We start from the raw sequence: 27,955 nt of genomic DNA, 5'->3' as shown, positions 1-27,955 counted from the left end.
ACTCACACGTAGGTAAGCTATGATTATTCTTGTTTTTTGGTTTTTTTTTCGCCCCACTTTCCCCAGCTCTTAATCTTCAGTTCTGCTATGCCACTATGTACCAATTTCTGATTCGACGGATGCGGATTTTCTCCAGTCATGTGCACGTATCGTTCTTCTTCATCTAGAATGAGTCGAAATCGATACGAATCCTGAAATAAATATGTAGAGACATGATCAAATTTCATATACTTCAGAGATCAACCTGCTGCATCAAACAATTAACGAAAAAAGAAGCAGCAAAAGAGAAGTACTAGCCCATCTATCATGCGCATTTCCATGGAAAGTGAAGGTGCATGCATGACGTCTCAAGGTGCATGACAAGGAGAACTATACACGATATATACGACCGGCATTCTTTCCTCGAGTGAGATCTATTGCGTTGCATTGAGTCGCTATATTAATCGAGGACGGTCGGAGTCCTGTATACATATATAGGCGGTGTGAGTGTTTACTTTAGAATATCCATGGTTGTTCGATCCAAATGCTTAAAAAAAGCTTCTTACAATAACCATAAAATACATATAGTTTTTTTCAGTGTGTATCCCTGGTATCCGAAGCTTAACGGCTATGACTAATCCAATTCAAACCAGGTTGACCTACTAAGAAGTAAAGTTTTCCCAACAATGATTTTATTCATTCACAAGACTCGAACCTGATGTTTTATTTGAGGGGAACAAGAGGCCAAATCACTTGAACTAATCCATATTGGTTATAAATACATATAGTTTATTTATACATCATAATGCCGGAAATCAAGTTAACATTTTTGAACTTGAAAAGGATTTATTTGATTTTGGACATGTACGGATTATATGCGTAACATTATGTTTGGAATCCAAAAAAATTGTAAGAATTCAATTCATCTTTATAAAAATTCAATTGAATTTTGTTGTTTGGTATCAAAACCACACGAGATTTATTTTTAAAATGCAAGATTTACATTGGAATTTAAATCCGGCCTAAATGAAAGATGAACAAATGAACGTGAATAAGGTTTTTCGGTTCGGTTCGAGACCCAAATTACTTAAATTTTGATCCCGACCCGAACTCGAAAGTCCTTGAAAACTGGAAATTGACATCAGGTATGAAGCCTGAACATTGGGCGAACGAAGCGGACTCTTTCTCCGCACCCTCTCTCTCTTGCTCATCAGTCAGACTCGCGGCGGCGGGGAGACTGAGAGGGCGGAGGCTCGCGAGTCACAGCGAGTCGGCCATGGCTACTCCGATAACTGCACGTTCCAGAGACAAAACGGGCCACTAGGGCGACCCACCGCCGCTCGGGGACCAGGGCTCCACGGTCCAAACACTCCCAACAACAAAACTCTCCTCTCGGGCCTCCAGGCTTCTCAATCTACTAATCGAGACAGTTGAGCTTTGAGCAGAGCTGCCTAGACCCCGGCCTGCACATTTCAGTAAATAGTAAAGCCTCGTGTCCTTTCAGTTTCAGCGTTCAGCTTACGTTTAATTTCAATGTTGGAAATCTCGGGTTTCGTTCGACCCGATTGGAGTCATTGGACAGCCCTTGTTTTTTCTCTTTTTTTTTAAATTAATTAAAATATTTTCTTCGTTGTCGTTTACTTCATTCAGACTTCCCCCCTTAGTCTTGTCGGCTGCTCTGTTGCTCGTCTGCATCTCCTGTGAAGGCCGAAAATCCAAATACGCGAACACAAGCCAAATTCAGGCCGTTCCAAGCCCAGCCCGGTGGCCGGTAGGCCCACCCAAATCCGATTTTTCGGTTTTCGGTCTGCAATATATTGGTCCTATTTTTCGGTTCTGCCGGTTTGATTCGGCTGGTTCAGGTTTCTTCGTCTTCTGCCCTAGCTAGCTACCGCCAATAGTAACGGAAAAACGGAACCATGATCTTCTCTGTCTCTCCCTTGCCCGGTCACTCGCCCCGCCGCCACCCTCCGCCGCCGCTTCTCTCCCCCGCCATCCTCGGACGTGTCTGAATTCAGCTCCAAGCTTCTCACGCTTTCCCTTCCCCACCGGCGCGATTCCGTCTTCCACAGCTCTGCCCCGGCTCTAGTAAGCCGAGCGACGCTTGTCATCTCCGCATATATCATTGAGGGTTCTATGGCCAAGCGTTTTGGAAACAAACGCGGTGAGTTTTCCATCATTCTTCCATCCTCACTCCTTCAGTGGTGTTAGCCCATGAAACATCTCTGTTATATTGAGTATGAAGAATTTTTTTTTTTTTTGCCTTCATTAGTTTGGGGGGAATATGATTTTTGGATTCGATGGAATTTCCAGTTAGGGAGTAATTTCGTGGCATTGTGAAGCAAAGCTCGATTTTTTCGTGTTTGTGAATCTGGAATTTGATAATGAAACAAACGGACCTTTAAATGATGACTTTTCCCCACCTTCCACCTCTGAATGCAGGGCTAAAGAGAACGAAGAAATTCGAAAATGAGAGGAGTGGTGGGTCTCGGAGAAAGAAGAATCGTGCCGAAGAAGAGGTCGCCTGGAGCTCACCGGATGTTCAGGAAGCAGGCATGTTGAATTGGCTGCCTTTGTTCAAAGTATTCCAATATTATGAAAAGCATCTTGAGAACTTTATATCACTTGTTTAGAAGTTTGATTTTTTTTTTTTAGTCGGTGTTGTTTGACATGAAGCTTGCATTGGATTGTTGGTGTTTACTAGAGGTTTTAGTGGTGGAAAGTTCTGGGAAATTTATTTCGTGGCTGATTTTATATAGTGTCTTGATATTGAATGTCGTGGTCCTGAGCAGATCATGCACCAGCTGAACGATTGAAAAGTTTGAGCTCCGAAGATGTGGCAGTTTATAAAGAACCGTCTATGTATGATAGTCTACTTGTGTCGCTGAAGTCGAGCAACAAATCCTTTTCCGATGCTCACGAGAGGAGGTATGCTGCGGAAGGGCCACGCTTGTGAAATTATATCTTGCTCTAATTAGCTTCAATAGGATTACCGCTCGTGATTGTGTTGTTCTTTTCAAATAATTTTCAGCTTAATTTTCATGCCGTACTGAACAACATATGGAATCTCAAACCAGTGACCTTTTCCATGGATAGGCAGAGGCAAGAAGAAGGTAGAAGTGACTCTGAAGAGGATGATATTGGGGGTCTTGAATCTGATGCTGAAAGTCAATCTGAGGAGGACGGCTCCGATGAAGGTGGGATTGGCAACTTGTAATTCTATTTCCATGATTATGTTTTCCATAGTATGGCAATTTACATCGCCTCATTGAGGGTATAACTGTGGGATGCATCAGAGAGCAAGGAGTTATGTTCCTGACACTTAGTGGCCATCGTTTTTTCATGAAATCTGGTTGGTTTTTATGCAATGGAGACCTTTAAAACAATAATTGCAAGCACGCTTTCACTTTTTGGGTTTTACTTGGATCTTTAGTTTTTCTTTTTTCTTTTTTTGCGAGGTTCAATTGTTCAGGTCTTTTGTTTTCTTACACTACAGATATGTGTGAAAGATCTTTTTCATTGATATCAATTTTTATTTTGCGATGCGTTATAGTTGTATGGGTCTAGGCTGATTATATCTATCCATAATTACATCTCTATAATCTTTTCACAGGAAGCGATGAGGAGTCTCCGGGAGAGCATGCTAGCGAAAGTGAGTTGCTAGACTCTAATGTGCTTGGTGGTGAAGATGAGGATGTAGATACTGAAACGGGAACTGATAACGAGGGATTGGATTCTGATGAAGAGGACAGATTGGAGGGGCCTTCTGATGCTAATGCTACAGCAACAGATTACATGAGGTCCATAGCACCAAAAGCTTCTCACGTTTTAATGTTTTCTTTCCATTATCATTCATTCGGCCCTTAAAGTCTGTATTGATATCTCTTGTGGCCACAGATCATTGAATGCACATTTGGGGCATAATTTATCAAAAGAAGAGGTTGATGATCTGTCAAAGAAGAGATGGAAATATAAATGGGACATGCCTGCTATTGATATGTCAAACTGCAAGTGGACAGGAACTGGAGAGTGTTTTTTGAAGGTACTTTTATATCTGGTCTCCTTTTGATTTATCTTTATTTTCATGAATCCGATTTGTATGCATTTTACTTTCCAGGCACTTGATGTTACCTCTGCTTTTCATTATTTGCTGTGTTTAGCATTTGGACATGCTTTTATATAAGTTTGGTTGTTGGATCCTATTTGGCATGCTCACAATTTTATATTCGTTTCACCAGTGCATGATCATTATTCTGCATATATCTTTTGAGCCTCTAAAGCTTCAATCGATCTTCTATATATTCAGGATGACAGCACAAGTTCTGCATATGGTCTGAAGCCAAGTTTGTACAAGCACTGGTTAAATATTTACAAAACATCTGGTGGAAGTGATTTTCATATGTCCAAGGAAAGGTTATTCTTCTCCCTGTGTAAGTAGGCGCATTGAAAGTTTTTCTATTATTATATATGCTGATCGAAAGCCTATCTTGATTTCTGAGTGATTCTAAATTTCTGATGTGGCTGAGATGATGGGTTTCGTGTGCATGTCTCAATCTTAGATTAAGTCGTTATGTAATCATAAGCGACAAAGCAATTGATAAATGAGAAGTTGATATGCTTCCAGAAATATGGTCGTCTACTTATTCTGTTGTTTGTATAATTCCTTTTATTTAGGCGAGAGTTACCGCGATATATTGCACTGCAATAAGAAGCCTTTCTACCACAAGGGCACAGAGAAGACTCAAGTATTATGGACGCTTACATTATGCATTCAGTATGTACTACTACTTTTCCTTGTTTAAACAAAGATTTTACTTGTCCCAAAGGGTTTGAACTTTCACTTTGAGTTAAATTTAAGTCTGAAGAGACTATGTCTTGCAGTTGAATCACATATTTAGAACTAGAGACCTGGTGACAAAAAACAATGCAAAAAAAGCAAAGCTTGAAGAAGCTGGGAATGAGGAACTACTATTTGGTGACTGCTTCCGCGATCATGGCTTCACGCGTCCCAAGGTAAATAAAAATCCAACTTTGCTTCAATATATCCAGTCTTCCTTGTCTGTGACTTCGTGGACAAAGATGCATTTATTAGGTCAATATGTCAAAGTTTCCGATTCTTTAATGGATAGAACGTTGTTTGGGCCTAGGATCATCCTTTTGTTTTGAGTTCATTTTCTATCTTTTTTTTTCCAATAATTCTCACGTTTTGTAAGTTCAGTTTGTTATGCTTATTTATATGTTGTTCAGGTTTTGATCCTATTGCCTCTTCGAAGCATTGCACTTCGAGTTGTTAAGAGGTTAATACAACTGACACCCTCTAATCGGAAGGTATTTTTCGGCTTCTCTATTTCTCCCCCATCTTTTTCGTTTATTTTTCATTCCTTTCCCAATCATACTAAATTACTAATATCTTGTGAGTACTTTTTGGTTTCTCAGGTCAACGTGGAGCATATGGACCGGTTCACTGATGATTTTGGTGGTGGAGAGGCTGAAGACAATGATGATGGTGCATTGACAGAAAATGTTCCTGCCTTGACTCAGAAGTCTTCAAAGCCTTCCGACTACCATGCTCTTTTTGATGGAAATAATGATGATCATTTTATGATTGGCATCAAGTTTACAAGGTAATATATTTCTTCTAAATATATACTACTGACCTCATTAATTGATGGATAGTTATGTCTTTGTTACCAAGTTCAAGAGACTAACAAAACATTCTGGGAAGCCCATAGAGTTCAATAAATGCTAAAATATGTCTAGAAGGGTATATAGAGAAAAAGAGGAGGCCTCGGAAATTGAAAAAGACGTGCTTGGATCCTTAAGTGCTCGAGTAAAGTTAAGTCTTTCACCTGCAAAAGCTGCCTAAGACAATAGATCATCCCTTCCTCATATTATAAACTGTCCAGAGCCAACCAAGCAATCATGTGCCTGCTATCAACTAATTGTGAACTTATTAATGGCATTCTTCTCAATGTTTCTTTTTAATTTCTTGTAGGAGGAGTATAAGGCTGTATAGTGATTTCTACACATCAGACATGATTGTGGCTTCACCTCTTGGTCTGACTACCGTGAGTAACAAGGCTTTATGTGTTTCGTGGAATTTAAGATATCTAATATATAGACTTTTTTGGAAAAGCTTTGCTGATTTGGTGCTCTACAATCAAATACTTTAAAGATGTTATTTTTTTATAAGAGAGTGCATAATGTTTCAGTTGTTTCTGGTAGCGAAATTGATGTGGTGTTGTGTGACTCATGATTTGGTTACTATAGGACTGTAGTTTCAATAGCTTTATTTGAAGAAATAGTATTTGTTGTTTCCAACACCTGAACTGGATATTATCTTGTTATGAAACCTAGGCCATATTGCCCTTTGTAATAGTGTCCATTCATGGAAGTTTTGGTGATATAACTGCAGTTTCCCTCTCTCTGTAATCACGTGAGGATCATAGAGGAGATGGTGATGCTCTAGAAGTTTATATTGTTGACTGGAAACTTTTGTATGATTGAGTTGCTCCCAGTCCTCTTCCGTTTAAGCTAATGAATCCTTTCTTGTAAACAGAAAATTGGGGAGGCTGATAGCGAGAAGGAGAAAGATGTGGACTACCTGTCCTCGATAGAGGTTAATCATCTATTCATTTACTGGTTTTTATGTAATTGTTCTAGATGAATGGTCTTAATGGCAGATTACAATTTTCGTCTATGTACAGGTTCTAATTGTTGATCATGCAGATGTCATTGCGATGCAGGTGACAAATCTGCTTTAATTGCCCCTCTCTCTCTTTTCTCTCACCCTCACCCACACACACAGAGTTTCATCTTGTTTTACCAATTTCTGTTGACCTGAATCCTTTTAATATGCTTTTTGCTGACAATGTACAGAATTGGTCCCTTGTGGATGAAGTTGTTCAAAGGTTGAATCAATTGCCATCAAAGCAGCATGGAACTGATATTATGCGGATAAGGCATTGGTATGTTACCAGTGACATTTGCTTGCATCAATTGATCTTCATTCTTTCATACTTTCTTATTTGGATTTGAACGCAGAGAGTTAAGGAAAAACTAGAGAACTGTCCACTTTTATGGACCCAGGAATTTCTTATGTAGTTTCATTTTAGTGTACATCATCCACTGAATATTATTGTTTCCTTCTAGGTACTTGGATGAATATGCACGCTTTTACCGGCAGTCAATAATCTTGGGTTACTATTTAAATCCAGGTGGACCATTATCTTCATAATTTGGGACATGGATTGTTATTGATCATGTTTACTTTGCATTATCTGTTTTAGTAATCATCCTGAGGTTGATATAATGAAGGTGACCTAAAATCTCTCTATCTATTTTCCTTTGCAGATATAAATGCTTTGTTCAATCACCAATTTATCAACTACAAAGGAAAGGTATGGTTCAGAACTATTCACGGTCGTGAGAGAAAAGTTGTGATTGTTGTTCCAACTACTCTTTGTTTCTGTTCTAGCTAAAAGTTCTTCATGCTCTGCTTTTTTAAGGAGGGATGAAAATTAGAACGCATAGTGCCTATCCAATATGTACCTATCAAACACAATGAGGTGTATTGCGAGTTATATAGCTATCCCTTTCGTGATCCTAAAATTTACTGTTGCTTTCTGCTTTAATAATCATAGTTTTCCTGCTTCATTATATACTTATTCCTTGCATGGTCATCCATCATTTATTAAACAGTAATTCTGGCGTGAAAATGGAAACATTCTCCATCCGGTATTCATTTTTCGTAGGGGTTCGGTTAAAAAGGTTGTTACTATTCTGGAGCAAGCGTTGGATGTATCCGAAAAGTTGCTTATGCAGATAATTTTAGCTCGATATATTGTGATCTTCTTTTCCCACTGTAAAAGAAGTTGCAGCTTGAGGACATGATTAAAATTGTAGATCACATCTGATGCAAACTCACGCTAGTTTAATATCTTTAGGTGAAACTGGTTTGTGATTACAAAGGCGTTCTGCCAAAAGTTGTACTGCAAGTGAAGCAGGTATGTTCATTATGGTTGCCATCTGTTTTTTCAAAGGAGCATAAGCTTCTCATATTTTTTTGCTAGTTTTATTAATCTCTCTTTCTTGTAGTGGATAGATACAGCTTTTTTGTGTGACAAATTTTTTTTTTCCGTTCTTATGCCAGATTTACCAGAGGTTTGATGCCAAGTCGATTGAAGAAGCTAATGATGCTCGCTTTGAATATTTTACCCAAAAAGTACGTCCAATTGTATCTCTCTTTTAGTCACTTTGTCGTGGGTGCTTATATTTCTTCAGAGCAGCAGTTTCTATGCGAATATCTTGACTCTTTTTAGCTAAAACTTGTACCTTTTACTTTGGCCAACAAATCTTTGGAATGCAATGGCCATCTGAATTCACAATTCACACCTGCACGTATTTCCATATTCGATCCATATCTTCTTGCATTTGACATATCCAAATATTTTCTTGATGCAGGTGTTCCCAAAAATTAAGGACTCGGTACAGGTAATATCTTTATATGGACAATGAATCTTGAATTGAGCTGGTTATACCACAGATATAAGGTGCTTGACCTCTATCTTTGGTTTTACTCGTGAAGATGTGCATTGTTTGCTTGAGATCACAACAGTTGGAAGTGTTGATGCTCTTCTCATCATATATTAACTTAAAACTCTTTCATTTGCAGATCCGTGGAATTCACAAATTTAATCATCTATTCCCTTCCTGAGAGAAAGGAGTTTACCTGAGGTGGGGCTTGTTCTGTTAGCTTCTTATATCTCATACCATTTGCATGTTTGGATTTCGAGTTCATTATCTGCATCTTATGGTTGATTTCTTCGTTATGGTTTTATTTTTGGCAGATTGTGAACATGCTTAATGGGTCCGATATCATGACATGCACTGTGCTGTTTTCCAAGTTCGATCAATTACGGGTAATTCCTTAATCTCTGGGTCGTTCTCCTCTACAGTCCACTGCTGAGATCAAATCTCAGCGAACTAAATGTCAGTCCTAAAACAACGTGTTAGAGACAACAAACTTGTGGTGGTTGTCCAAAATAATCTCTAGATCCATGTTGAGGACTGATTTGGGATGATATGTTGCCGTGAATCGACGCAGTGCTGTTTAAGGTCAAAAGGACATACTGGAGTTGAATCTCATTTTAAAGAAATCTTGTTTATTTCTTTTATATTCCTTGTTATTGCGTCCTGGTTCATCTCCTGGAAATTCTCATAAATATTGGCTTCATTGCTCTTCCATTGTTGATTTCATTCAGCTGGAGAGAGAGATTGTTGGTTCCTTGGCCTCGAAGAGGATGGTGACATCGGAGAAGGGCGTGTTTGTTTTCTCTTAAACGAGAGAACTCAACCGGTAACCCCCCTCATCGGTAAGATTCAGGCGCGCAGAAACACAGGATGAAACCAACCATTTTAATATGGAGATGGCAAGAAGACACTCAAGAACTTTTGGTCATAAATTATCGAGATCCCAGAGTTGCACCCTCAAGTATCACATCGCCTGTAAGATGATAGCAGGAGGATTGATTTTGTTAGGCTTCGCGTTAGGGCCTTTTACGTTGTCCAAAATAATCTCTAGATCCATGTTGAGGACTGATTTGGATGATATGTTGCCGTGAATCGACGCAGTGCTGTTAAGGGTCAAAAGGACATACTGGAGTTGAATCTCATTTTAAAGAAATCTTGTTTATTTCTTTTATATTCCTTGTTATTGCGTCCTGGTTCATCTCCTGGAAATTCTCATAATATTGGCTTCATTGCTCTTCCATTGTTGATTTCATTCAGCTGGAGAGAATTGTTGGTTCCTTGGCCTCGAAGAGGATGTTGACATCGGAGAAGGCGTGTTTTGTTTTCTCTTAAACGAGAGAACTCAACCGGTAACCCCCCTCATCGGTAAGATTCAGGCGCAGAAACACAGGATGAAACCAACCATTTTAATATGGAGATGGCAAGAAGACACTCAAGAACTTTTGGTCATAAATTATCGAGATCCCAGAGTTGCACCCTCAAGTATCACATCATCGCCTGTAAGATGATAGCAGGAGGATTGATTTTGTTAGGCTTCGCGTTAGGGCCTTTTACGGCCTTCCAGTTTTGCTAGGAGAGCTCGTTCCGATGTAATTCACGGGAATATGAGATTGTTATGCATACTATTGTTGCATGAGAATTTTTAAAAGTCGTTTTTTGGCGATCCCCATCGGTTCCGTAACAGAGTAATTTTCAATGTTCGTAAGATTGCAGATCGTTGTAATCAAAAGACTCTTTATAAGTCGATGATATAATGTTCAAGCACTAATCACACTAAATAACGTAATAGATGAACGAATAGATAAATAGATGAATGAATAATTAATGGGCCATATTCAGCAAAAGAAAAAAAATAAAAATAATAAATGATGGGCCAACGCGGTGAATCTCAGTCGTGTGGCCGTCAGGGGCACAATTGTAATTACATTAATTATGCGGGGGTGCATAAGTAAATAAAGGAACAGCTAGGGTTTGCAGAGACTCTCTCTGCTGTTCTGTGCTCTGCTCGTATAAAGCCGCCATTTCTGCATTGGAAACGCGGCCTTTTTCGGTGGAGAGAGATCGACGGAGAGAAGACGAACGAGGGTTGAGACAGAACAGAAGAATGGGAGTCTTCACATTCGTTTGCAGGAGCTCCGGCGACGAGTGGAGCGCCAAGCAGGTCAACGGCGACCTCGAGGCTTGCGCCGCCTCCACCTTCGAGCTCCAGAGGGAGCTCGTCCAGACTGCTCTCTCCGCTGACTCCTCCGGCGGCGTCCAGTCCTCCTTCTCCATGGTCACTCCCTCCTCAGCTGTCTTCCAGGTCTGTAGCCCTGGCTTCCATCATCTTTAGTTCTTCTATGCCGATCTGTGCCGATTCTCAGGCATTTGATTAGTAGCATCATGACCTGTAGCTTCTAGTTGGGATGTTGGATGATCACGCTAAACCTAGCCTTATGCAAGCTATTGATTACCAGATCAACTTGCTGTCCCTGTTTGACCTTTGAATTGATAATGCTGGAATTGATGAGAGTAGAGCCAGTGATATGCTCTCTGATGTCACTTCGAGGGATTCATGTTCACAGACTTCAAATATGATTGTGCACTGTAAAGACTATAGGCGGATCGAAAGTCGGTTAACTCGGGAGTATGCCGTTGTAATTTATTGATTGTGTATTCTTGGTCTCGCGTTTTGTCATGCTGGTTCGATGATTTTGTGATCTGTCCGAGTGCTATCGTGGCTGAATAGACTGCTCCGGGTTTCAGGTGATCATTGGCGGCGGCGGTGGCGGCGGCTTCATTGGAGGCGGTGCTGCTGCTGCAGCCTCAGGTGGCGGCGCCCCGGCGGCAGCCGAAGCTGCTCCTGCAGAGGAGAAGAAGGAAGAGAAGGAAGAGAGCGACGACGACATGGGATTCTCTCTTTTCGATTAGAGCAGTTGGATTCTCACTTTGTTCGCAATGCATTTGCAAGTTTTTTGGGTTAACTGGTACAGGATCATGTTGTATTTGGGATCTATATCTGTTTGTCGTGGAGAATTATGGGGAACTCGGTGTAATATCGATGATAATTTTGTGCTTGAGTTGTACTCTTTTGTCGAACAAGTGCGAAAGGGATAGCTGATATTGAGCCATTCTCTTGTCCGAGTTTTGTGCTAAGGCGAATGGATTCGTCTTAGCACAGGGTATGTTTCCATTGGCGCTGCGGAGTCGTAAAAGAATGCGTTAGGATTATGATCTTTGCTTCTAACGAATGTTGTCGTCAATGTTCTTACTTTTACCAGTTAATCAATCTACGGGAAAGTGCAACGGCCGTGTTATAGACAATTTTAAATCCTACTTGAAAAATTCATTGGCCATGCAAATGTTTTAGACAACCCAAATATTTACTTCTTTTTTTTTTCTCGAAATCTAAAAGAAAATGTAATTTTCGTAACAATATACCACATTATTTCAACAAGAGTAGTATCTTTTCCTCTAAAAACTGGAAAACAATTAACATAATATCCGATAATTTCCTCACTTTTTTTTTTATTGATAAGCTTATCGTTATTGATAATTGAATAGATTATTATTTTTGGATAATCAATAAAATTGCCGAGGAAACCGGAAAAAAAAAAAAAAGAAAATCTGTGGAGCTGGTTTTCCCAATGAAGCCGGTCTCAGTTTAAAATTATCTACAAACCAAACTTCCAATTTTCGGTTTAGGCTAGTATCCGGACCAAAAGAGGAGCACCCCTTCCCACTTGTTCGGGCTTTCCTTGGGGTAACCAGGAGTGTCCGCTATTCCGCTTCGAAGAATTTTGCTCGATATGGTTTTTGATTCTATACACTTTGGTTTGTAATCAAATTTTAATGGTGTATTTGATTTTAGAGTTAAATAGAGTTGAATTTTGATTTTAACTGGGTTGTAATGATTGTGTTGAATTATAAGAAAAAAGTGTGAAAAAGTAATAAATAGTTGAAAAAAAAGTAATGATTGTATTGTTAAATTGTAAAAAAAGTAATGAATAGTTGAAAGAATTTAATATTAAAAATTGAATTGAATTGTTAAAAAATTAAAAAAAATGAAAATGTAATAATTATGTTATTCATTTTATTATATAGTGAATAGAATTAAAGTTATAATTAAAATTTTAAAAACGCAATTGTAAAACTAAACGGAATATAAAAGTTCAATTTTGTTCTTTTTTTTCAACGAAAACGAGAACCAAGTCCGGTTTTTCGGTTTTCGGTCTGTAATATGTTGGTCCGAGTTTTCGGTTCTCCCGGTTCGGCTCGGCTGGTTCAGGTTTCTTCATCTTCTGCCCTAGCTAGCTAGCGCCAATACTAACGGAAAAACGGAACCATAATCTTCTCTGTCTCTCCCCTGCCCGGTCACTCTTCCCGCCGCCACCCTCCGCCGCCGCTTCTCTCCGCCGCTATCCTCAGACGTGTCTGAGTTCAGCTCCGAGCTTCTCACGCTCCCCTTTCCCCACCACCGCGATTCCGTCTTGCTTGCTTCATTAGGTTAACTACTATTTGTCAAGCACGTCGAAATTCCTTTCTTTTTGTTTGCTGCCACTCTTCTCTTGTGAAATGATGAGAGGTTTTTGTATCATGAGCTCTTGTTAGCGTCGATAATCGATTTCGTGTGCTCTGCTTCAGGAGGTGTGCTGTTATGGCGTCTCGACCAGAGCTACAAGCGCCGCCGGAGATATTCTATGACGATACCGAGGCCCGCAAGTACACGTCCTCCTCCCGCATCATCGACATTCAGGTTCGCCGGAAGTTACAAAAATCCCTTTTTTCCCCCTTTCCTTTTGTTGCGAATTTTCCATGAGTTTGATTAATTCGGTCTTTGTGAACTTTGGTGCTTCTATGGTTTGAGTTTCTATGGTGGTTTGTGGATCTACAGGCTAGGCTTTCCGAGAGGGCGCTGGAGCTTCTTGCTTTGCCTGATGATGGAATCCCGAGATTGCTCCTCGATATTGGTATCCTCGGTTTCTTCTTTCTGAGCTGCAATATTTGGTTTTGTGAATTTGGCCTATTTAATCATGATGATGAATTTATTTTCAACAATGGCTACTTTGGTTTTTCATAGGTTGTGGGTCTGGGTTGAGTGGGGAGACACTCTCTGAGAATGGTCATGTCTGGGTCGGTTTAGATATTTCTCAGTCGATGCTTAGTAAGTTGATATTCGATTTCCTGATATCGGTTGTATATGTTTTCCTGCTTTCTGGCCTTTATATGCTGTTGCATTGTTCCCCCCCAATATTAGACATCGCATTGGAGAGGGAGGCAGAGGGTGATCTTTTACTTGGTGACATGGGTCAGGTACCAATCCTAGTTTAACTCTTTGGTACTTATTCTTGTTTCTCTTGCAAGTGATCCATTTTTCGACCTTTATGAGGGGTTTATTGGCTTCAGTTACTTGCCATAATTTTGAAATAATGTTCGTTATACCTGTATTTGCCTTGTGGCTTACTCTAAGCTGTCTAATTTAGACTGTAAGATTCTGATTACATTTGCTTTATTTGTATGGCATTGCTACAGTAACTTGGCCTATTCTTTCCTTGATGCTTATATTTTTGAATTAGGGCCTAGGATTACGTCCTGGAGTTATAGATGGAGCCATCAGCATCTCTGCTGTTCAGGTACAACTTCTTCCTGGCAGTAATAAGTTCCTGCTGTGGCACTTTGGTCTTAGCTATCGAATATATCACTTTAGTGAATTATTGGGAGATTGCTGGAACTACATTATTAGGATTATCATGAGTTCTCTGTTTCTGATGATTGGTAGGTCTATCGTTGTTAAACTGTGCCCTCTGTTTTCAACTGTTGGTATGGCATCAGACTGAGGAAAGATATTAGTGGGCTTACCCTTTTCAACTCATTGACTCTGTGAATTTCTTAATTTACTATTGCAGTGGTTATGCAATGCTGATAAGTCCAGTCACGAGCCACGATTAAGATTGAAGTACGTGCAATAAGGGTTTGCTAACTTGTGTCATGTTACTTGTTGCCCTTCTCACATTACAAGCTCTTAATTACACCTCTCATGGTGCGTCTTTGATGTCACTATTGACTTCTTAACAGGGCTTTTTTTGGATCCTTATATCGATGCTTGGCAAGAGGAGCAAGAGCAGTTTTCCAAGTCTATCCCGAAAGTATAGCCCAACGGGAGTTGATTCTCAGTTCTGCAATGCGTGCTGGGTTTGCTGGTGGTGTCGTGGTTGACTACCCACATAGGTGCTAATATAATCTCTTGCTTCATATTCTGGTTTCGATGCTGTCCCCGGAGTGTCCAATATGATCAACTTGAGTCATTGACTAAGTTTGCGCATCTCTCAACATCTTGAGATTCATGTGGATTAGGTGTTGATGCTGACAACATATTGCATAATTTTATATGTATGTATATACAGATGAATGAGGGGAACTGACCTCAAAATTATTGATTAATGCAGTAGCAAGAGCCGGAAAGAGTACCTCGTGCTCACTTGTGGACCCCCATCTATAAGCACAGCCGTCCCAAAGGGAAAGGGGGACGATGGAGAGAGTTCATCCGATGAGAGTAGTGGCGATGATGAGAATCGAACGGTGAGTTGATTTCATGAGACCTAATAGCTGAATTCTTCCCCTGTCAAATAGGGATTCTTTTTGACGAGTTATCATATAGGGATTCTGCTTCTACCATTCTCATATTTTTTTCCTCAAACATGCATTCATGCTCTCCTTTTGGATTTCGCGCTTTGTGCAGGTTAGTATCTCAGATAGGCACCGACCTAGGAAGAAGCAGAAGCTGAATAAAAGGGGCAAAGGAAGAGAGTGGGTCCTAAAGAAGAAGGAGCAGATGAGAAGAAAAGGGAATGTTGTGCCTCCCGACTCAAAATTCACAGCTCGCAAAAGGAAGGCTCGGTTTTGATGCATCATTGTGTCTCAGCCCAAGCTGGATTTTGATAGTCTATCGATGTTGAGGTATTGCCGTGGTCACAGTAATTGAATATCTTCTAAGCAACTTGTCAATGGGTCTAGTGAAATATGTTTCTAGATACTAGAGTTTCCCGTGCTGTTGTGTAGATAAGTAGAATTGTTTCATTGAGGATGTTGCAACGGGGTTATATCCGGGAAAATTTTGTTTGATGTACGATATTTATTGATACATTGCCAAGTACCCTAATCCTTGCATTTGTTAAAACAGTTTCCCGACTTTTCATCGCTACCACAAGCCTGAATGCACTTGTAACTGCATGACTTCCAATTCCAACTTCTTTGCATTCTTCGTAATTAACACCTGGAAGGTGAACCAGTTTCTTGTACCAAATGTCCTGCTGGTATTGTAGTGATGTCGAAATCAAATTCGTAGGCATCTAAATAGAACGAACTCCTCTTGACTATAGAATGAACCCCTCCCGACTTTAGGGGGCTTTGGTAGAAACTTACGGAGATGTAAGAATGCGCCTATGACGACCCTAAACTGAAGCTATTGGCATCAAAGTAAGATAAATGCACTGTACAAAGTTGAGACGACTAGAATGATCAGAACTATTGAGGTTGATTTTGGTGCATTGCTCGTCCGAGGGCCATAGTTGCCGCCGTTGCCCCATGGGTAATAGCCATAGGTCCCACCCCCACCGTAGCCCATGATGGGAGGACTGTATCCTGTGACGGGAGGCGTGCCACCGACGACTAACCCTGGGCTGGGAGGGGTCTCGCCTGGGCTGGTTCCTCCGGGGTTGGAAGGCATGCCGTTCCCAGGATTGACGTTGCTACTGCAAGAAAGAAGTCGCTCATAATAGGGAATTCTCCGGTACGGAACATGAGAACGATGGCAAGCACTTTTTCGAGTTAAAATTTGATAGAACAACCGTGACCGATGTCATTGACTGATAATAAATTTTGGGGGGAAAAGGAATTTCGAAAATTAGAAGCATCTCATGTAACTGGGGTTGGTACCTAGGGAGACCCGTGACACCGACATTCATGGTCAGCTGCTCGATGACATTGGCTGCAAAGGGAGCCATACTGGTGGCCTCCGTGAACTGGGGACTTAGTTCGACACCAGAGGGGACGAAGAACGCACCGTTCACCATCAGGTCTCCCTCGGATCTCCAGTTCCATCTCCTCCACTCGCTCTCATCCGTGTCCATCCTCTTGGTAACCTGTTATATATCAAAAAATTAGTAACAGAGGGTCGAGACCAACAGCAACTTCGATTGCTAGATGAAACAGCGACAATGTCAAAAATTAGATACCTCCTTATTGTTGCCATTTTGAGGCGCGATGTACCGGTTCCCCTGGCTGTTTATTATCGGGGCAGCGCTTCCTCCAACAGCGTACATCCCCCACTGGGTGTAGTCATTGTTCACAACATGAAAGTAACCATGCCTACAACGCGGCATCCTCTCGACCAGGTCTTCACCAAAGTGGTTGAATGCCACGGTGACCTGCATTCCTGAGTCTGCTGTGAAATCGTCACTATGTCCTAGCAACATGACCTTCTCATGGTGCGAGAAGAAGCTGTTGGATATGGTGACGGCGGTGGACCCCCGGGTAACATCAATCAGGCCATCTGTGCAGTAGGACAGGGAGCAGTGATCGATCCAGATCTTTGATGAAGCATAGACAGATATCCCATCGCCGTCCGATTGGCCCCTCTCCGATATCTGAACAGGACTAGTTCGTATCTTGGCATTGCCAGAGGGCTTGCAGTGATGGATGTGGATGTTGTGGATTATGACGTTTGATACAGAGTCGAGGATCACGCAACCTTTGCCTGTTATCTCCACCCTCGGTCCCCGTCCATCAATGGTCTTGAAGCTACTGACTAATAGCTCATACTTAAGATTGATAACCATGTTACCTAAGGCATATATTAACACAATAACGCTTTCATCAAGCAGCATAAAGTACTCAATGTTCGAATAACAATGTGCGTTCTGCATTGTGATGACTGCTCATTCCACATACCCGAGAAGAGGATCCAGAGGGGTTCGCTCTGGATCACGCCATAGCGGAGAGTGCCCGGGGCAGGGTTGACAGGGTCGTTGTCAGAGGGGTCGGTCACATAATATATCCTGCCTCCCTTCCCGCCCAAAGCATCGTGTCCGAACCCGATTGCACAATCAGCCAGTATCTGGGGATCGTTTCTCCAGTTCGGGTTGCAGTGCCAGCAGTCGTCAATTGGGTTACCGGTCCCACATTGGTCCTTTTCTTGCAATCCGAGGAGTTGCCTTCTACTAATCGATTCGTTCACTCTCCTGCATGAAACATTCTCCTGAAGGTAAGTGCTAGAAACTTTGCGTTTAATGCTGAGACTATTCAAGCATCGGTGTATTCGTAAAATAGCACAACACCTTAGGAACCAAAACAGTTCGAAGTTCAAACTTCAAAGAACCAATATATAGTATCAAAAGCAGCGTATTCAGTAAAAGCGAGTCGGGTGATCGAACCAAATCAAATAGCACGAAGATAGAATTTCACAATGAGCATCACCAGAAATCTAAGATTCTACTATCTTATACTCGATCAGTTTGATTAACTCGACGCGAGGTACACGTCATATTACTCTTTCGTGAATGCTAGCTCTCTTTCATTTTATATCATTCTCTTTTCTATTCAAAACAGACTATTCAACGACATAATGTTACCACAGGATGCTTCTGCCTGGATATCTCGATATCTCTTTTCTGGGTAATTCTTTTTTTTTTTTCGTAAATTACATGCGAAAATAGCAATCTGAGAATGAGTTTGAATTCAAGCTAGTACTTACCTTCGAACTTCTTGAACAACAGCTTCCGGGTTTGGATGCTGGTGAGGGAGAGTGAGTTGTGCTTCGACAAGAACATGAAGAGAGCTTACTAAGAGGCCAATCACCACAACAACAATCTTGCACGAAGAGCGCATTCTGTTTTTTTCTTTTTGGTCTTTTTTATTTTTTATTTTTTTAAGAGAGAATTCTTTCTATATAATTCACATTTGGCAGGCAAGACTGCAAATATTGGAGCCAAAGAGAGCAACTTATATTTACGTGATGGATATATATAGACACAATATATGCGTGTATATATATATTATTAAAGAAAATTGCAATTCCTTTCTTTAAATCTAGTCCTTGCCCTTTTCGGCTTATTGGGGATGGGATTCTTTGCATGGAAGTTGAAGCATTGTATATTCCTAATTCACCTTATGATCTCATTACTAGATAAAACACCTTTTTTTTTCCATTTTTCCAGGTTTTTCCATTTCGAAAGCAGAAAATTTGAATTATTTTTTTTCATATACACCTGATATGTGAAAGCCCAATAAACTATCCAATTCGAGCTGGGCTGGCCTGTGAGATAAAATTTATTCCAATTATGAATTTTCTTCATTTACAAAAGTTGAACCCAAGACCTTATTTAAGAGAGTAAGCGTCGAATCGTTTGAATAAATCAATATTGATAATTATTGGCAAAAAAAAACCATGTTGATAATTTGAATTAATTAAAAAAAGAAAAAGGTAAAAAGATATGTAGATTTTTATAATAATCAGATAAAAAAGAGAGAGGAAAAAAAAAGAATAAGAAGAAAAAGGAATCCGTACTTTAATTGCTTGCTTTCCATCTTTTCCCGGCCGATCGATCGCCGCTAATGTTGCTGAATTTTTTGGCAGCTTTTTTTGCTTATTATATTTTTAGTTTTTGCTTCGTCTTCTTTTCCTTTAATGGATAATATAAAAAAATTAAAAATATATTTGTTTTGTTTCTACTTTATATACGTCGTTAGTATTTACAATGGATTACGTACAGAAGAATTATGCCATGTTCCAACAGGGAAGTTTGTATTTTTTTTGGTAAATAATTTTGTACTGCTTATAAGGAAGATGAAAACAATTGATTACTAATTGTTATAAAATTTATATTAGATTTCTGGACAAATAAACAGTAAATTGTGAATGTCATCTAATAACATTAGTCTTTTAGAGCAGAGTGTCGTGATCATGTTAAAAATTTGACATGACTGACCCTCATTATATATGTTATAAGACTACAGAGTACGTATAGATAACGGTCGGGATTTTCCTTGGGAGGTATCGGGAAGGAATTGGAATGAAATAATATCGATTCATATGGATAGAGAAGAAGTTCTCTATTGATTCCAAGGTTGTACCTATGGGATAGGGGTAGAGGCAATTTGATTAACTAGCTTATCTTCTCATAATAGATCAATTATCTATTAATTCTTAATATATTTTAAATGGTTAAACAAATAGATATTTCTCAGAAACTTGGGTATTAAACTTGTTAAGCATACTAATGGAGAAATTCAATTTATCATCATCTAATCAGTTTTTTCAAGTTAAAAAATATATGAGAATCGCCGCAACCGTCAGTGTCAAGGAATCGCCGGTGAATTAAAGTAGAAGGAAACGAATGATAATAAAATTAAGAAAAATGAGAATGAAAAAAGGAGAAAGCAAAAGGAAATGTATATAGCCAATTATCCCTAGTCATACGCACCAAGGCAAGAAATATAAAAGCCGAAAGAAATCCTGATGATCACCTTTTTCAATCAATTTTCCTCTAATTTTCTTCCTCCCTTTTACTTTTGGCCGTGACTTAAAAAAAAACAAAATCTTTCCATTCAGCCTTTTTGCAATAAATTAACATATTTCTTGTATTAATTTAACACCTTTTTCATATATAATTATAATATGTTTCCATTGGATCGTATCTTTGATGTTTTGCAAACAAATCTTCTCACTGCATGCGTATAAACATTCGTGTGCCGGCAATGCGCGAACTTCGATCTATTTCTGCTCCACAATCTGCTTGAAAAACACGGCGAACGGTATGTTGTGATAGTGTAAGGACCGATCAGGTTATGGTGTTATCACCTCTTTGAAGCTTTTGATCAAGTCCTCCAAACTGGTAACGTGGAATTTAATCACGTATACAGACGCCAAAAGTCACTTATAAACAGAGGACAACGGCGACCCCGGTGATGGACACACTCGAGCAAAGATTGATCACAACTCGCAGCATATGGGAGCTCTCTGACATATGAAATCCCTTCTTGTGTTTCCAGCTACCCTTTGAGTAGCCGTATTCACCCCATTATTAGGATATAGTGACCGGAGTTACAATGCCATGATTATTCAAGCAATAGTCTTTTCTACCCTTGCGTTGCACAGATAATTTTTCTATGGAGATATGTTGGACTTTTTGCCTTTAGATGTAAGATCATCATCTTTTTTTCTTCTTTTTTTCCAGTGGAGAATTTTATGTTTTTCAAAATATTTTTTATGTGAACCATGGTATCTGAAAATCCAATTGGGCCTCAACTAATCCAGTTGAGGGGATAAAACTCTCATAGCATGAATTTTCTCCATTAGTGAGACTCGAAATCCAAACCTTACTTAAATGAAATAAGTATCGAATCGCTTGGACCAACCCACGTTGCATATGTTTTTCAAAATTAATTATAGTTTCATTTTGAATAAAGCAGTTTTCATAAATTATGCATGATCCAAAGTACATATAATTATACCGTCATTTTAAGCACATAAATAATTAATTTGTTATATATAATATAAGTTTTATTTGCTACAATAAAATTTTCAACATATATTTAAAATCATTGGGGATTTGTATTGCAATAATCTAATAATACATTGAAATTCATAGCTATAAATTTTAGTTCGTTTATAGATTGTACATTAACCTATTTCTTAAAAATTATTTTTTTAAAAATAAAATTTTCCAAATTGAGGGGAAAAATACTTATACAAATTAATTATTTCAAGTAAATTTTATTTTCTAATTCCAGATTGAGGGCAAAAATATTTAGATAAATTAATTCAAGAAAAGCTTTTTTCTAATTTTTTTTTTATTTTTAAATTTAATTTAATTTAAATTTAATATAGAGGTAAATATTATTTAGATATTGACCCTTTTAGCCATATATCAGTAATCATTTAACTTTCTAATCCTATTTACTGTATAGATATTGACATTTCTATCCCTTTATCAATAAATATTTACATGTCTAACTCTATTTATTATATGGGATACAACTTTATATATATATATATATATATATATTAGGGAAAGAATAATGGAAATTAAAACTTCCGATGCAATTGAAAAAACTCTTCCCTTCACTCTTGTGTCACTCCAATTGAAATAGCTTCCTTTCCCGGTAATGCCTTGTCCAGTTGAATCAATCATGATAGTAGGTAATACACTAAAGTAGAGGTCATTTTTAAAATGTACATTTATCTTTAAAAATTATAAAATAATTACTATGAAAAAACAAAAACGTGCAACACAGGGATTAGGATACTAGTATAAATATTAAAGAATAATTTAATTTTTTTTATCATTTATTGTCATTTCATTAATAATAAACATATTCATATTAAAAAAAATTATTTATAATTATATAAACTTAAAATAAATTAGAAAATTTTAAGAATTATAGCTAATCTTATAAAAGCTTAATTAAGTAAATTTCTCATTCAAATGATTGGGTCATTTTATCTAAAAGTATTTATATTTATAAAAATTGATATACAAAATATTAGTTATAATAAAAAAAAGCAAATAGTGAAGTTTAAAAGTTTTAGCAAGCTCTAAAAGCATTATTTTTTTATCAAATAAAACTAACGATTTGATAAAACGATTCAAATTTTATATTAATTTTCTTAGAAATTATATTGATAATTACAATGATGTATATATTACATGAATTCCTTATTGTTGAAGAACTTTTGACATATATTTGATATTTATTATTCTATCCCAGGTTTGAATTTATCGCATTAAAGTTTATGCAAAAAATAAATAAATAGCATGTCACTGCATTGATTCATATCAATTTTCTTCTTGCATTTGATACACAGAGCTAATCATTTTCTAGCTCTAAAGGTGTACATTTCCATTATGTGTTTGACGGGAGATTATTCATGAAAGAAAAGTTTGATCTATAAAATTTTCCTTGAAATACTGTTCAAATTTTTTTCTTATATTTGATACATAGGGCAAACTCATTTTTTAGCTCTTAAGGAGCATCTTTGTTCGACACATGAGTGACCAAATCTATCCGTGTTGATCAGATGATTGTTCATGTAAGTCGTGTGTACTTTTTCTGCATCAATCTGCTTTGTATTTAGTTTTGTTTTTGCATGTATCCTCGTATCTGGATGCCCCATAGATCCCAATTAATCTTTCCAGCTAGATCGATTTATTAATGGGTAAAACTCTCCCAATGTGAATTTTCTCCATTCATAATACTCGAACTCATGACTTTGCTTAAGGAAAATAAGTGTATAACTTGAACCAATTCACAGTTGTTTTCCTGTATTTACTTTTTTTTAGATTTTATCGTGTCACTTTTTTATAGTATTTTACATAGTCGAGATCATGAAGACGGAAGACCACTAGCAAAGAGAAGATCAGAAAAGCGGGTAAGCACGAAGAAATGATCCATGAGAGCTACTTTAAAATCAAACTCTTTTTTTCGTATATAAAATATTCTTTTCGACATACATTCACGTAAGATGAAAATAAGTTTCTTATATTGAGTTTTATATACTACGTATATACTTGAAAGAGAATCTATTGATATATATATTTTTAATTTCTTTGATGCACAACCATACATATCAACTCTTTTAATAATTGGAACCAACATAATATTTTTTATATATATTTTAGGTAATTATAATCATTCCATGAATAAACTTCATAATTAATTCTTTCTATAATATATTTATGATTATAAAGTTATATAGAGCGAATTATATTTAATCACTTAAATGATTATAGATTCAATAATTGGCAGATATACTTGGAACTTCTAGCATCTTTCCTCGCATACATCGAATAGTTTAAATAGTTTTCCAATTTTTTTCTTTTTTTGGTTAAGATTTTGCCTTTTGTAACTGATTATTGTAAGAACTAGCAAGGTAACTCAACATATGAAAAATCATGTTAAAGAAAAAAGTATGTGGAGAAATAAAATGTAGAAAAGACCAAATTTTGAGAAAAAGATAATTGTTGCAAATACATATATCGAAGACTTCTTTTTTGAAATTTTCATTAATTGGATGACATTACTATTGGTTTTAAGATATGATGTTTAATTCAAGAATTTATTTATATTTAAATGAAATCTATTTTTCTATATCATTTTTTTTGTGGTGGCAAAAAGAGCTAGTTAATTAAATGTATACAAGTATTAAGCTCTCGGTCAATAAATGGAAAACAGGATCAAGTAAGGATAAATCTAATCAAATCATGATTTACTGTTACTTGTTTACTTTACTATGGTCAAACAGATATTTTGTCTAAGGGGAGCTTATCTGGTCCAGGGCGGAACATGTTCAGGATAACATAATCGGCTATAAAATAAATATAGTCGACTGAAGCAAAGTGCAGTCAACTATGTTATATTTCCAGTCGACTATGATACCCTAAACCGGTTCTGCCCTGGACTGGATAAATTTTGTTTGTGACCCAAATTGAGACATCAATGGAAAGGGATTTATTCCAATTTTGGAAAAATGAGCTTCCCAAAAAGAAAAATTAAATATAATTTAATGCACTTCCATTCACTGCTAGGTCGTCTGCACTTCCATTCACTGCTAGGTCGTCTGCCTAAAGTACAAAAATTTGCAAGCTATACAGAGAGGTTCCCACCTTGTCTGGTCAACTTTTAAAACAAAATCTACTTGCAGCTAAACTCGGCAAAAAAGTTAAAGTCAATTTATTGTAATTCCATATGTGTCGAGTGGAGGTGCTATAAGAAGGCAGTTGAGTCAGTATTCTTTAGGGGCGATCGAGGACAGTGCGGAAGACTTGCAGAGTAGAGAGGAGTACGACGGAAATGGACTTGCGGTCGCTGTCTTGCAAGTCTTGCATTGTCGTAATCTTCCTCCTCCTCCTCGTTAATGATGTCCGAGCCTACATACCCACCAAACGGTTCAACGTAGAAGCGTTTGGTGCAGTTGGAAATGGACGAACCGATAGCTCAAAGGTCAACAATACAATATAAGCAACAACATTGTTGTCAAATGACTCAATTTGTTCTAGGGCACTACAACTCGGTGTAAGTCTTCCCTGCATGTCGTGTTTGCGTGAATGCCGTGTTTGGTACCATTGACGGAATTGCTGCGCGCCGATGGCAATTCTCCCGAGATATTCCAGTCTAACTCTATTGTACCGAACACAATCTTAAAGTGGGGCATTTCCTGATCTCTCGGCTTCGTTCGTATTATTGGTAGAACTTATTCCTGCATCTTGAAATCATATATCCACTTTTTTTTTCAACATTAATAATTAGAGAATCAATTTGAGCATAAGAGATTTTTTTTATTTTTTATTTTTTTTGCATTCTGGTATTTGCAAATTTAATGTGATTTGATTATGGTCGTTTCACTAAGTGATAAAACATTTCCAATTGTGAATTTTCAATTCACAAGACTCAAACTTAAGACTTTGTATAAGAAAAATAAGCGTTGAATTGCTTAAATCAACTCATCTTAGTGAAGAAACTCCAAGGAGTTTGGCCTAGTGGCAAGGAAGAGCTTAAGTATTCACCCGATCTCGGGTTCGAAATCCCTTGGAGCCACCGGAGCACCTTTAACTTGATTGCCTGTTCCGTGCGCCGCCGAGGGTTCACAGAGTCTCAGGGGATTAGTTGGACTAATTTCGGACACTCCGGGTTAGCCAAAAAAAAAAAACTCATCTTGGTGAAGAGACGCATATTTATCATATTTATAACTTAAAGCAATTAACAATATCATACATATAAATTTTTTGTATTATTTGCAGGCATTTTTGTATGCATTTACCAGAGCTTGCCAGTTCAATGGGTATAGCATATTATTGGTCCCTAAGGGCACATTCCTGGTCGGGCCTGTCGTGTTCAAAGGCCCATGCAGAGGGCCAATTGATTTCCAGCTTCGGGGGATCATGAGGGCACCAGCGGGTGCGGTTGGCATGGACCATTGGATCTCCTTTCGATATATCGATAGGCTGATGATTTACGGTGGTGGCATCCTTGACGGCCGAGGCGAAACTGCTTGGCACTACAACGATTGCTCCAGGAATTCCAATTGCCAATCTCTTCCTGTGGTAATTATAAAAAAAAAAAAAATTCTTTGCGGAAACTCAAAGCATATTTCTTTTAAAAAAAATTCTCGATTTTTCATCTCTTATAAAATATGCTGACTTCTAAAAATTGATAATGGAGGATACTTTTGTAAGAATTGGTGTTAAGTTGTGATTTTTGTTTAATATTTTCCTTAAAAATAAGAGATTTTAATAGTTTTTGTGTATATATAAAATATAGTATAATATAATAAAACTTAGCTTAGGAAAAACGGCAGCGATTATAAAATGAAATCTCTTAAATTATAGCATATAAGATAATAAGATTAAATCCAATCTATATCTATATATATACTGTTTTCTGAACGAACATTAAAATTATTTTACATATTACTAATTGTGGTAATTGCAATTATTTATTTCATGCATTTTTTTTATTCTTTCTCTTTATTATTTAAGATCTCCCATTTCTTATTTCATGAACATTGATTTTAAATGAGAATTCTGATCATATATTGTGTGTTTCTATGAACAGTCGCTTCGACTCGATTTTGTGACCAACTCAGTCGTCCGTGGAATTACGTCCTTGAATAGCAAGAACTTCCACATGAACATAATGGGATGCACCAACCTCAGAATGGAGCGGCTCCACATTATTGCCCCAGCGGAGAGCCCCAACACCGACGGTGTCCACCTCGGTTACTCAGAACACATCAGGATCTCCGACTCCATCATTGCCACCGGGGACGATTGCATCTCACTTGGCCCGGGGAGCAAGAACATTGAAGTGCTCGGTGTCACATGTGGACCTGGGCACGGGATCAGCATTGGGAGCCTTGGGAAGTATCAAAATGAGTTGGATGTGAGCGGGATTAAAGTTAGGAACTGCGTGCTGGATGGCACGGATAATGGGTTGAGGATCAAGACATGGGCTACATCGCTTAAGTCGAAAGTGCACGATATTACCTTTGAGGATGTCATCATGAATAATGTCTACAACCCCATTTTCATTGACCAACAATATTGTCCAGGCGGAAATTGCGACAACTCGGTATGTGAAAATTTTCAATTAGTTTTGCTGCTTCAATTTATCGACTAAGTAACCAAAAGAAAAAAAAAAGATTATATCTTTTTAATTAATGTACTATTTTGTTTATGCAGAAAGCTTCTTCAGTTCAGATCCAAGATGTGATGTTCCGGCGCATTAGGGGTACTTCGAAGTCGCAAGCTGCGGTGAACCTCAGGTGCAGCAGGTTGTACCCCTGCAAGAACATCAAACTCGCGGACATCAACTTGTCCTACAAAGGTCCCGCGAACACCACTTGCTTAAACGTTCAAGCTTCTGCCTGGGGTTTACAGAAGCCTGATCTTGGAGCTTGCATCTAATAGTAACTATTTTGTATCTTGTGATCGACCCGTAGTATAACATGACATATTTGGTGCTTTGAGTGAGCCTCCTGCGAAAGCTCTAACCGTCGGTGTTGTCTTGTTCTATTGTTGGCAGCTTTGCCTCCTTAAGTTGGATGGATTTTGCAGCAATTGATGTAGACTTAGTCAATTACTAAATGACAGTTACGATGCACGTGTTTTATTGGTGTCTCTGGTTTGACATTAGCAATTGAATAAAAATAAAATTAATGCCTTTTCTATGTTTGCCCATGATTTAACCACCGAAAAAAAACAAAGTTTGCCCATGATTTTCTTTTTCGGTAGATAATTTTGCCCGTGATTTATTTGGTCAATCATAATTTTAAAACTAGGTTTCAGCACCTGCACGTTGTTGCGGGTTCCAAACAGGCTACTCAACCATACTGAGCTCCTTCCTTATGTGCATAATGAGAGTAATATATAGGCGGATAATTAGAAATGAAAATTTTTACTTGTTTTTTGAGTATTTGATCACAATTCAATATATTCATATATTCTATAGTATGTTAATATATCAGAGTATATCCCCCAGTTTACCCAAAATCTAAGAATATATGAAATGTTTGTCTATTTTAAGAACTTATTCATGGAATAGATTAAGATATGTATCAAATTACTTGAGCCAGCCCAGATTGATAATATAGTAGTGCTATTAAAATCTTACAACCATTATTCTAGTCCTAAATATATTGTTAGTATAAGTATGTTATTTATATGTATATTGTTATTTCTTGAATTAAAATACTAAACTATAATTTTTTTGTTAACCACATATATTGTTATATAAAATGCAAATATAACTTCTAAAGAAAATTTTAGTTCGAAATTATTAGTTTACGATATATGAATGCTTTAATTTATTATAAAATTAATAAAATTAACCCATTTTATAATATTATTTACAATTTTCTACGTTTAGTTGAGATCTTATATATTTATTAATTCTATATCGTTTTAAAAGT

At 37.8% G+C, this 27,955-nt stretch overlaps 5 protein-coding genes and 1 long non-coding RNA gene across 9 annotated transcripts; 5 read left to right on the top strand and 1 right to left on the bottom strand.

Moving 5' to 3' along the window:
* Positions 1-1,787: 1,787 nt before the first annotated feature.
* Positions 1,788-8,516, top strand: LOC116189436 (U3 small nucleolar RNA-associated protein 25-like). The gene is given in 21 exon segments (XM_031519094.1): positions 1,788-2,143; positions 2,422-2,532; positions 2,772-2,907; positions 3,076-3,176; positions 3,593-3,779; positions 3,877-4,021; positions 4,286-4,409; positions 4,654-4,707; positions 4,710-4,753; positions 4,861-4,992; positions 5,227-5,307; positions 5,416-5,603; positions 5,975-6,047; positions 6,539-6,598; positions 6,687-6,725; positions 6,859-6,947; positions 7,132-7,196; positions 7,333-7,379; positions 7,926-7,985; positions 8,132-8,203; positions 8,443-8,516. Coding segments are annotated over 21 exon segments (1,890 nt in total). The 5' UTR covers positions 1,788-2,115; the 3' UTR covers positions 8,497-8,516.
* A 220-nt stretch (positions 8,517-8,736) lies between these two features.
* LOC116189438 lies at positions 8,737-10,178 on the top strand. Its single transcript, XR_004152403.1, has 2 exons — positions 8,737-8,900; positions 9,769-10,178. It is a non-coding gene; the product is annotated as an uncharacterized LOC116189438 (long non-coding RNA).
* A 305-nt stretch (positions 10,179-10,483) lies between these two features.
* LOC116186978 (60S acidic ribosomal protein P3-like) lies at positions 10,484-11,621 on the top strand. Its single transcript, XM_031515541.1, has 2 exons — positions 10,484-10,813; positions 11,257-11,621. The coding sequence occupies exons 1-2, from the start codon at positions 10,616-10,618 to the stop codon at positions 11,419-11,421; spliced, it is 363 nt and encodes a 120-aa protein (XP_031371401.1). The 5' UTR covers positions 10,484-10,615; the 3' UTR covers positions 11,422-11,621.
* A 1,181-nt stretch (positions 11,622-12,802) lies between these two features.
* LOC116189175 (18S rRNA (guanine-N(7))-methyltransferase RID2-like) lies at positions 12,803-15,678 on the top strand. 3 transcript variants are annotated; one of them, XM_031518723.1, is made up of 10 exons: positions 12,804-12,996; positions 13,135-13,246; positions 13,385-13,460; positions 13,571-13,654; positions 13,748-13,803; positions 14,067-14,123; positions 14,397-14,446; positions 14,566-14,718; positions 14,937-15,069; positions 15,230-15,678. In XM_031518723.1, the coding sequence occupies exons 2-10, from the start codon at positions 13,148-13,150 to the stop codon at positions 15,392-15,394; spliced, it is 873 nt and encodes a 290-aa protein (XP_031374583.1). In that variant the 5' UTR covers positions 12,804-12,996; positions 13,135-13,147; the 3' UTR covers positions 15,395-15,678. The 3 variants fall into 3 exon arrangements, with proteins under 3 accessions (XP_031374582.1, XP_031374583.1, XP_031374585.1); XM_031518722.1 differs by having other exon boundaries at positions 12,803-12,996; positions 13,571-13,803; XM_031518725.1 differs by lacking the exon at positions 13,571-13,654.
* Positions 15,679-15,840: 162 nt separating this feature from the next.
* LOC116189174 (probable pectate lyase 5) lies at positions 15,841-18,510 on the bottom strand. Of its 2 annotated transcripts, none has more exons than XM_031518721.1 (5): positions 18,242-18,510; positions 17,440-17,729; positions 16,725-17,332; positions 16,426-16,631; positions 15,841-16,238 (listed from the first exon to the last, which is right to left on the bottom strand). In XM_031518721.1, exons 1-5 carry the CDS (start codon positions 18,373-18,375, stop codon positions 15,962-15,964), a joined length of 1,515 nt encoding a protein of 504 aa, XP_031374581.1. In that variant the 5' UTR covers positions 18,376-18,510; the 3' UTR covers positions 15,841-15,961. The 2 variants fall into 2 exon arrangements, with proteins under 2 accessions (XP_031374581.1, XP_031374580.1); XM_031518720.1 differs by having other exon boundaries at positions 15,841-16,241; positions 18,242-18,507.
* A 5,829-nt stretch (positions 18,511-24,339) lies between these two features.
* On the top strand, positions 24,340-26,951 carry LOC116188725 (exopolygalacturonase-like). The gene is made up of 4 exons (XM_031518212.1): positions 24,340-24,489; positions 25,287-25,589; positions 26,101-26,620; positions 26,731-26,951. The coding sequence occupies exons 1-4, from the start codon at positions 24,340-24,342 to the stop codon at positions 26,949-26,951; spliced, it is 1,194 nt and encodes a 397-aa protein (XP_031374072.1).
* Positions 26,952-27,955: the final 1,004 nt, after the last annotated feature.

The sequence above is a fragment of the Punica granatum genome, chromosome 8 (genome assembly GCF_007655135.1).
Source record: "Punica granatum isolate Tunisia-2019 chromosome 8, ASM765513v2, whole genome shotgun sequence".
Taxonomy (NCBI): Eukaryota; Viridiplantae; Streptophyta; class Magnoliopsida; order Myrtales; family Lythraceae; genus Punica; species Punica granatum.
The sequence above is the reverse complement of the archived record's forward strand: the minus strand, read 5'-3'. Positions and strand labels throughout refer to the sequence as shown.

Coding starts and splice junctions, on each gene's coding strand:
- LOC116186978 (XM_031515541.1), top strand. CDS start 10,616: ATGGGAGTCTTCACATTCGTTTGCAGGAGCTCCGGCGACGAGTGGAGC. Junction 10,814..11,256: donor CCTCCTCAGCTGTCTTCCAG/GTCTGTAGCCCT, acceptor TCCGGGTTTCAG/GTGATCATTGGCGGCGGCGG.
- LOC116189175 (XM_031518722.1), top strand. CDS start 13,148: ATGGCGTCTCGACCAGAGCTACAAGCGCCGCCGGAGATATTCTATGAC. Junction 13,804..14,066: donor TACTTGGTGACATGGGTCAG/GTACCAATCCTA, acceptor TTTTTGAATTAG/GGCCTAGGATTACGTCCTGG. Junction 14,447..14,565: donor GAGCCACGATTAAGATTGAA/GTACGTGCAATA, acceptor ACTTCTTAACAG/GGCTTTTTTTGGATCCTTAT.
- LOC116189174 (XM_031518720.1), bottom strand. CDS start 18,375: ATGCGCTCTTCGTGCAAGATTGTTGTTGTGGTGATTGGCCTCTTAGTA. Junction 17,333..17,439: donor CCTCTGGATCCTCTTCTCGG/GTATGTGGAATG, acceptor TATATGCCTTAG/GTAACATGGTTATCAATCTT. Junction 16,632..16,724: donor AAAATGGCAACAATAAGGAG/GTATCTAATTTT, acceptor GATATATAACAG/GTTACCAAGAGGATGGACAC.
- LOC116188725 (XM_031518212.1), top strand. CDS start 24,340: ATGGACTTGCGGTCGCTGTCTTGCAAGTCTTGCATTGTCGTAATCTTC. Junction 24,490..25,286: donor GACGAACCGATAGCTCAAAG/GTCAACAATACA, acceptor TATTATTTGCAG/GCATTTTTGTATGCATTTAC. Junction 25,590..26,100: donor ATTGCCAATCTCTTCCTGTG/GTAATTATAAAA, acceptor TTCTATGAACAG/TCGCTTCGACTCGATTTTGT.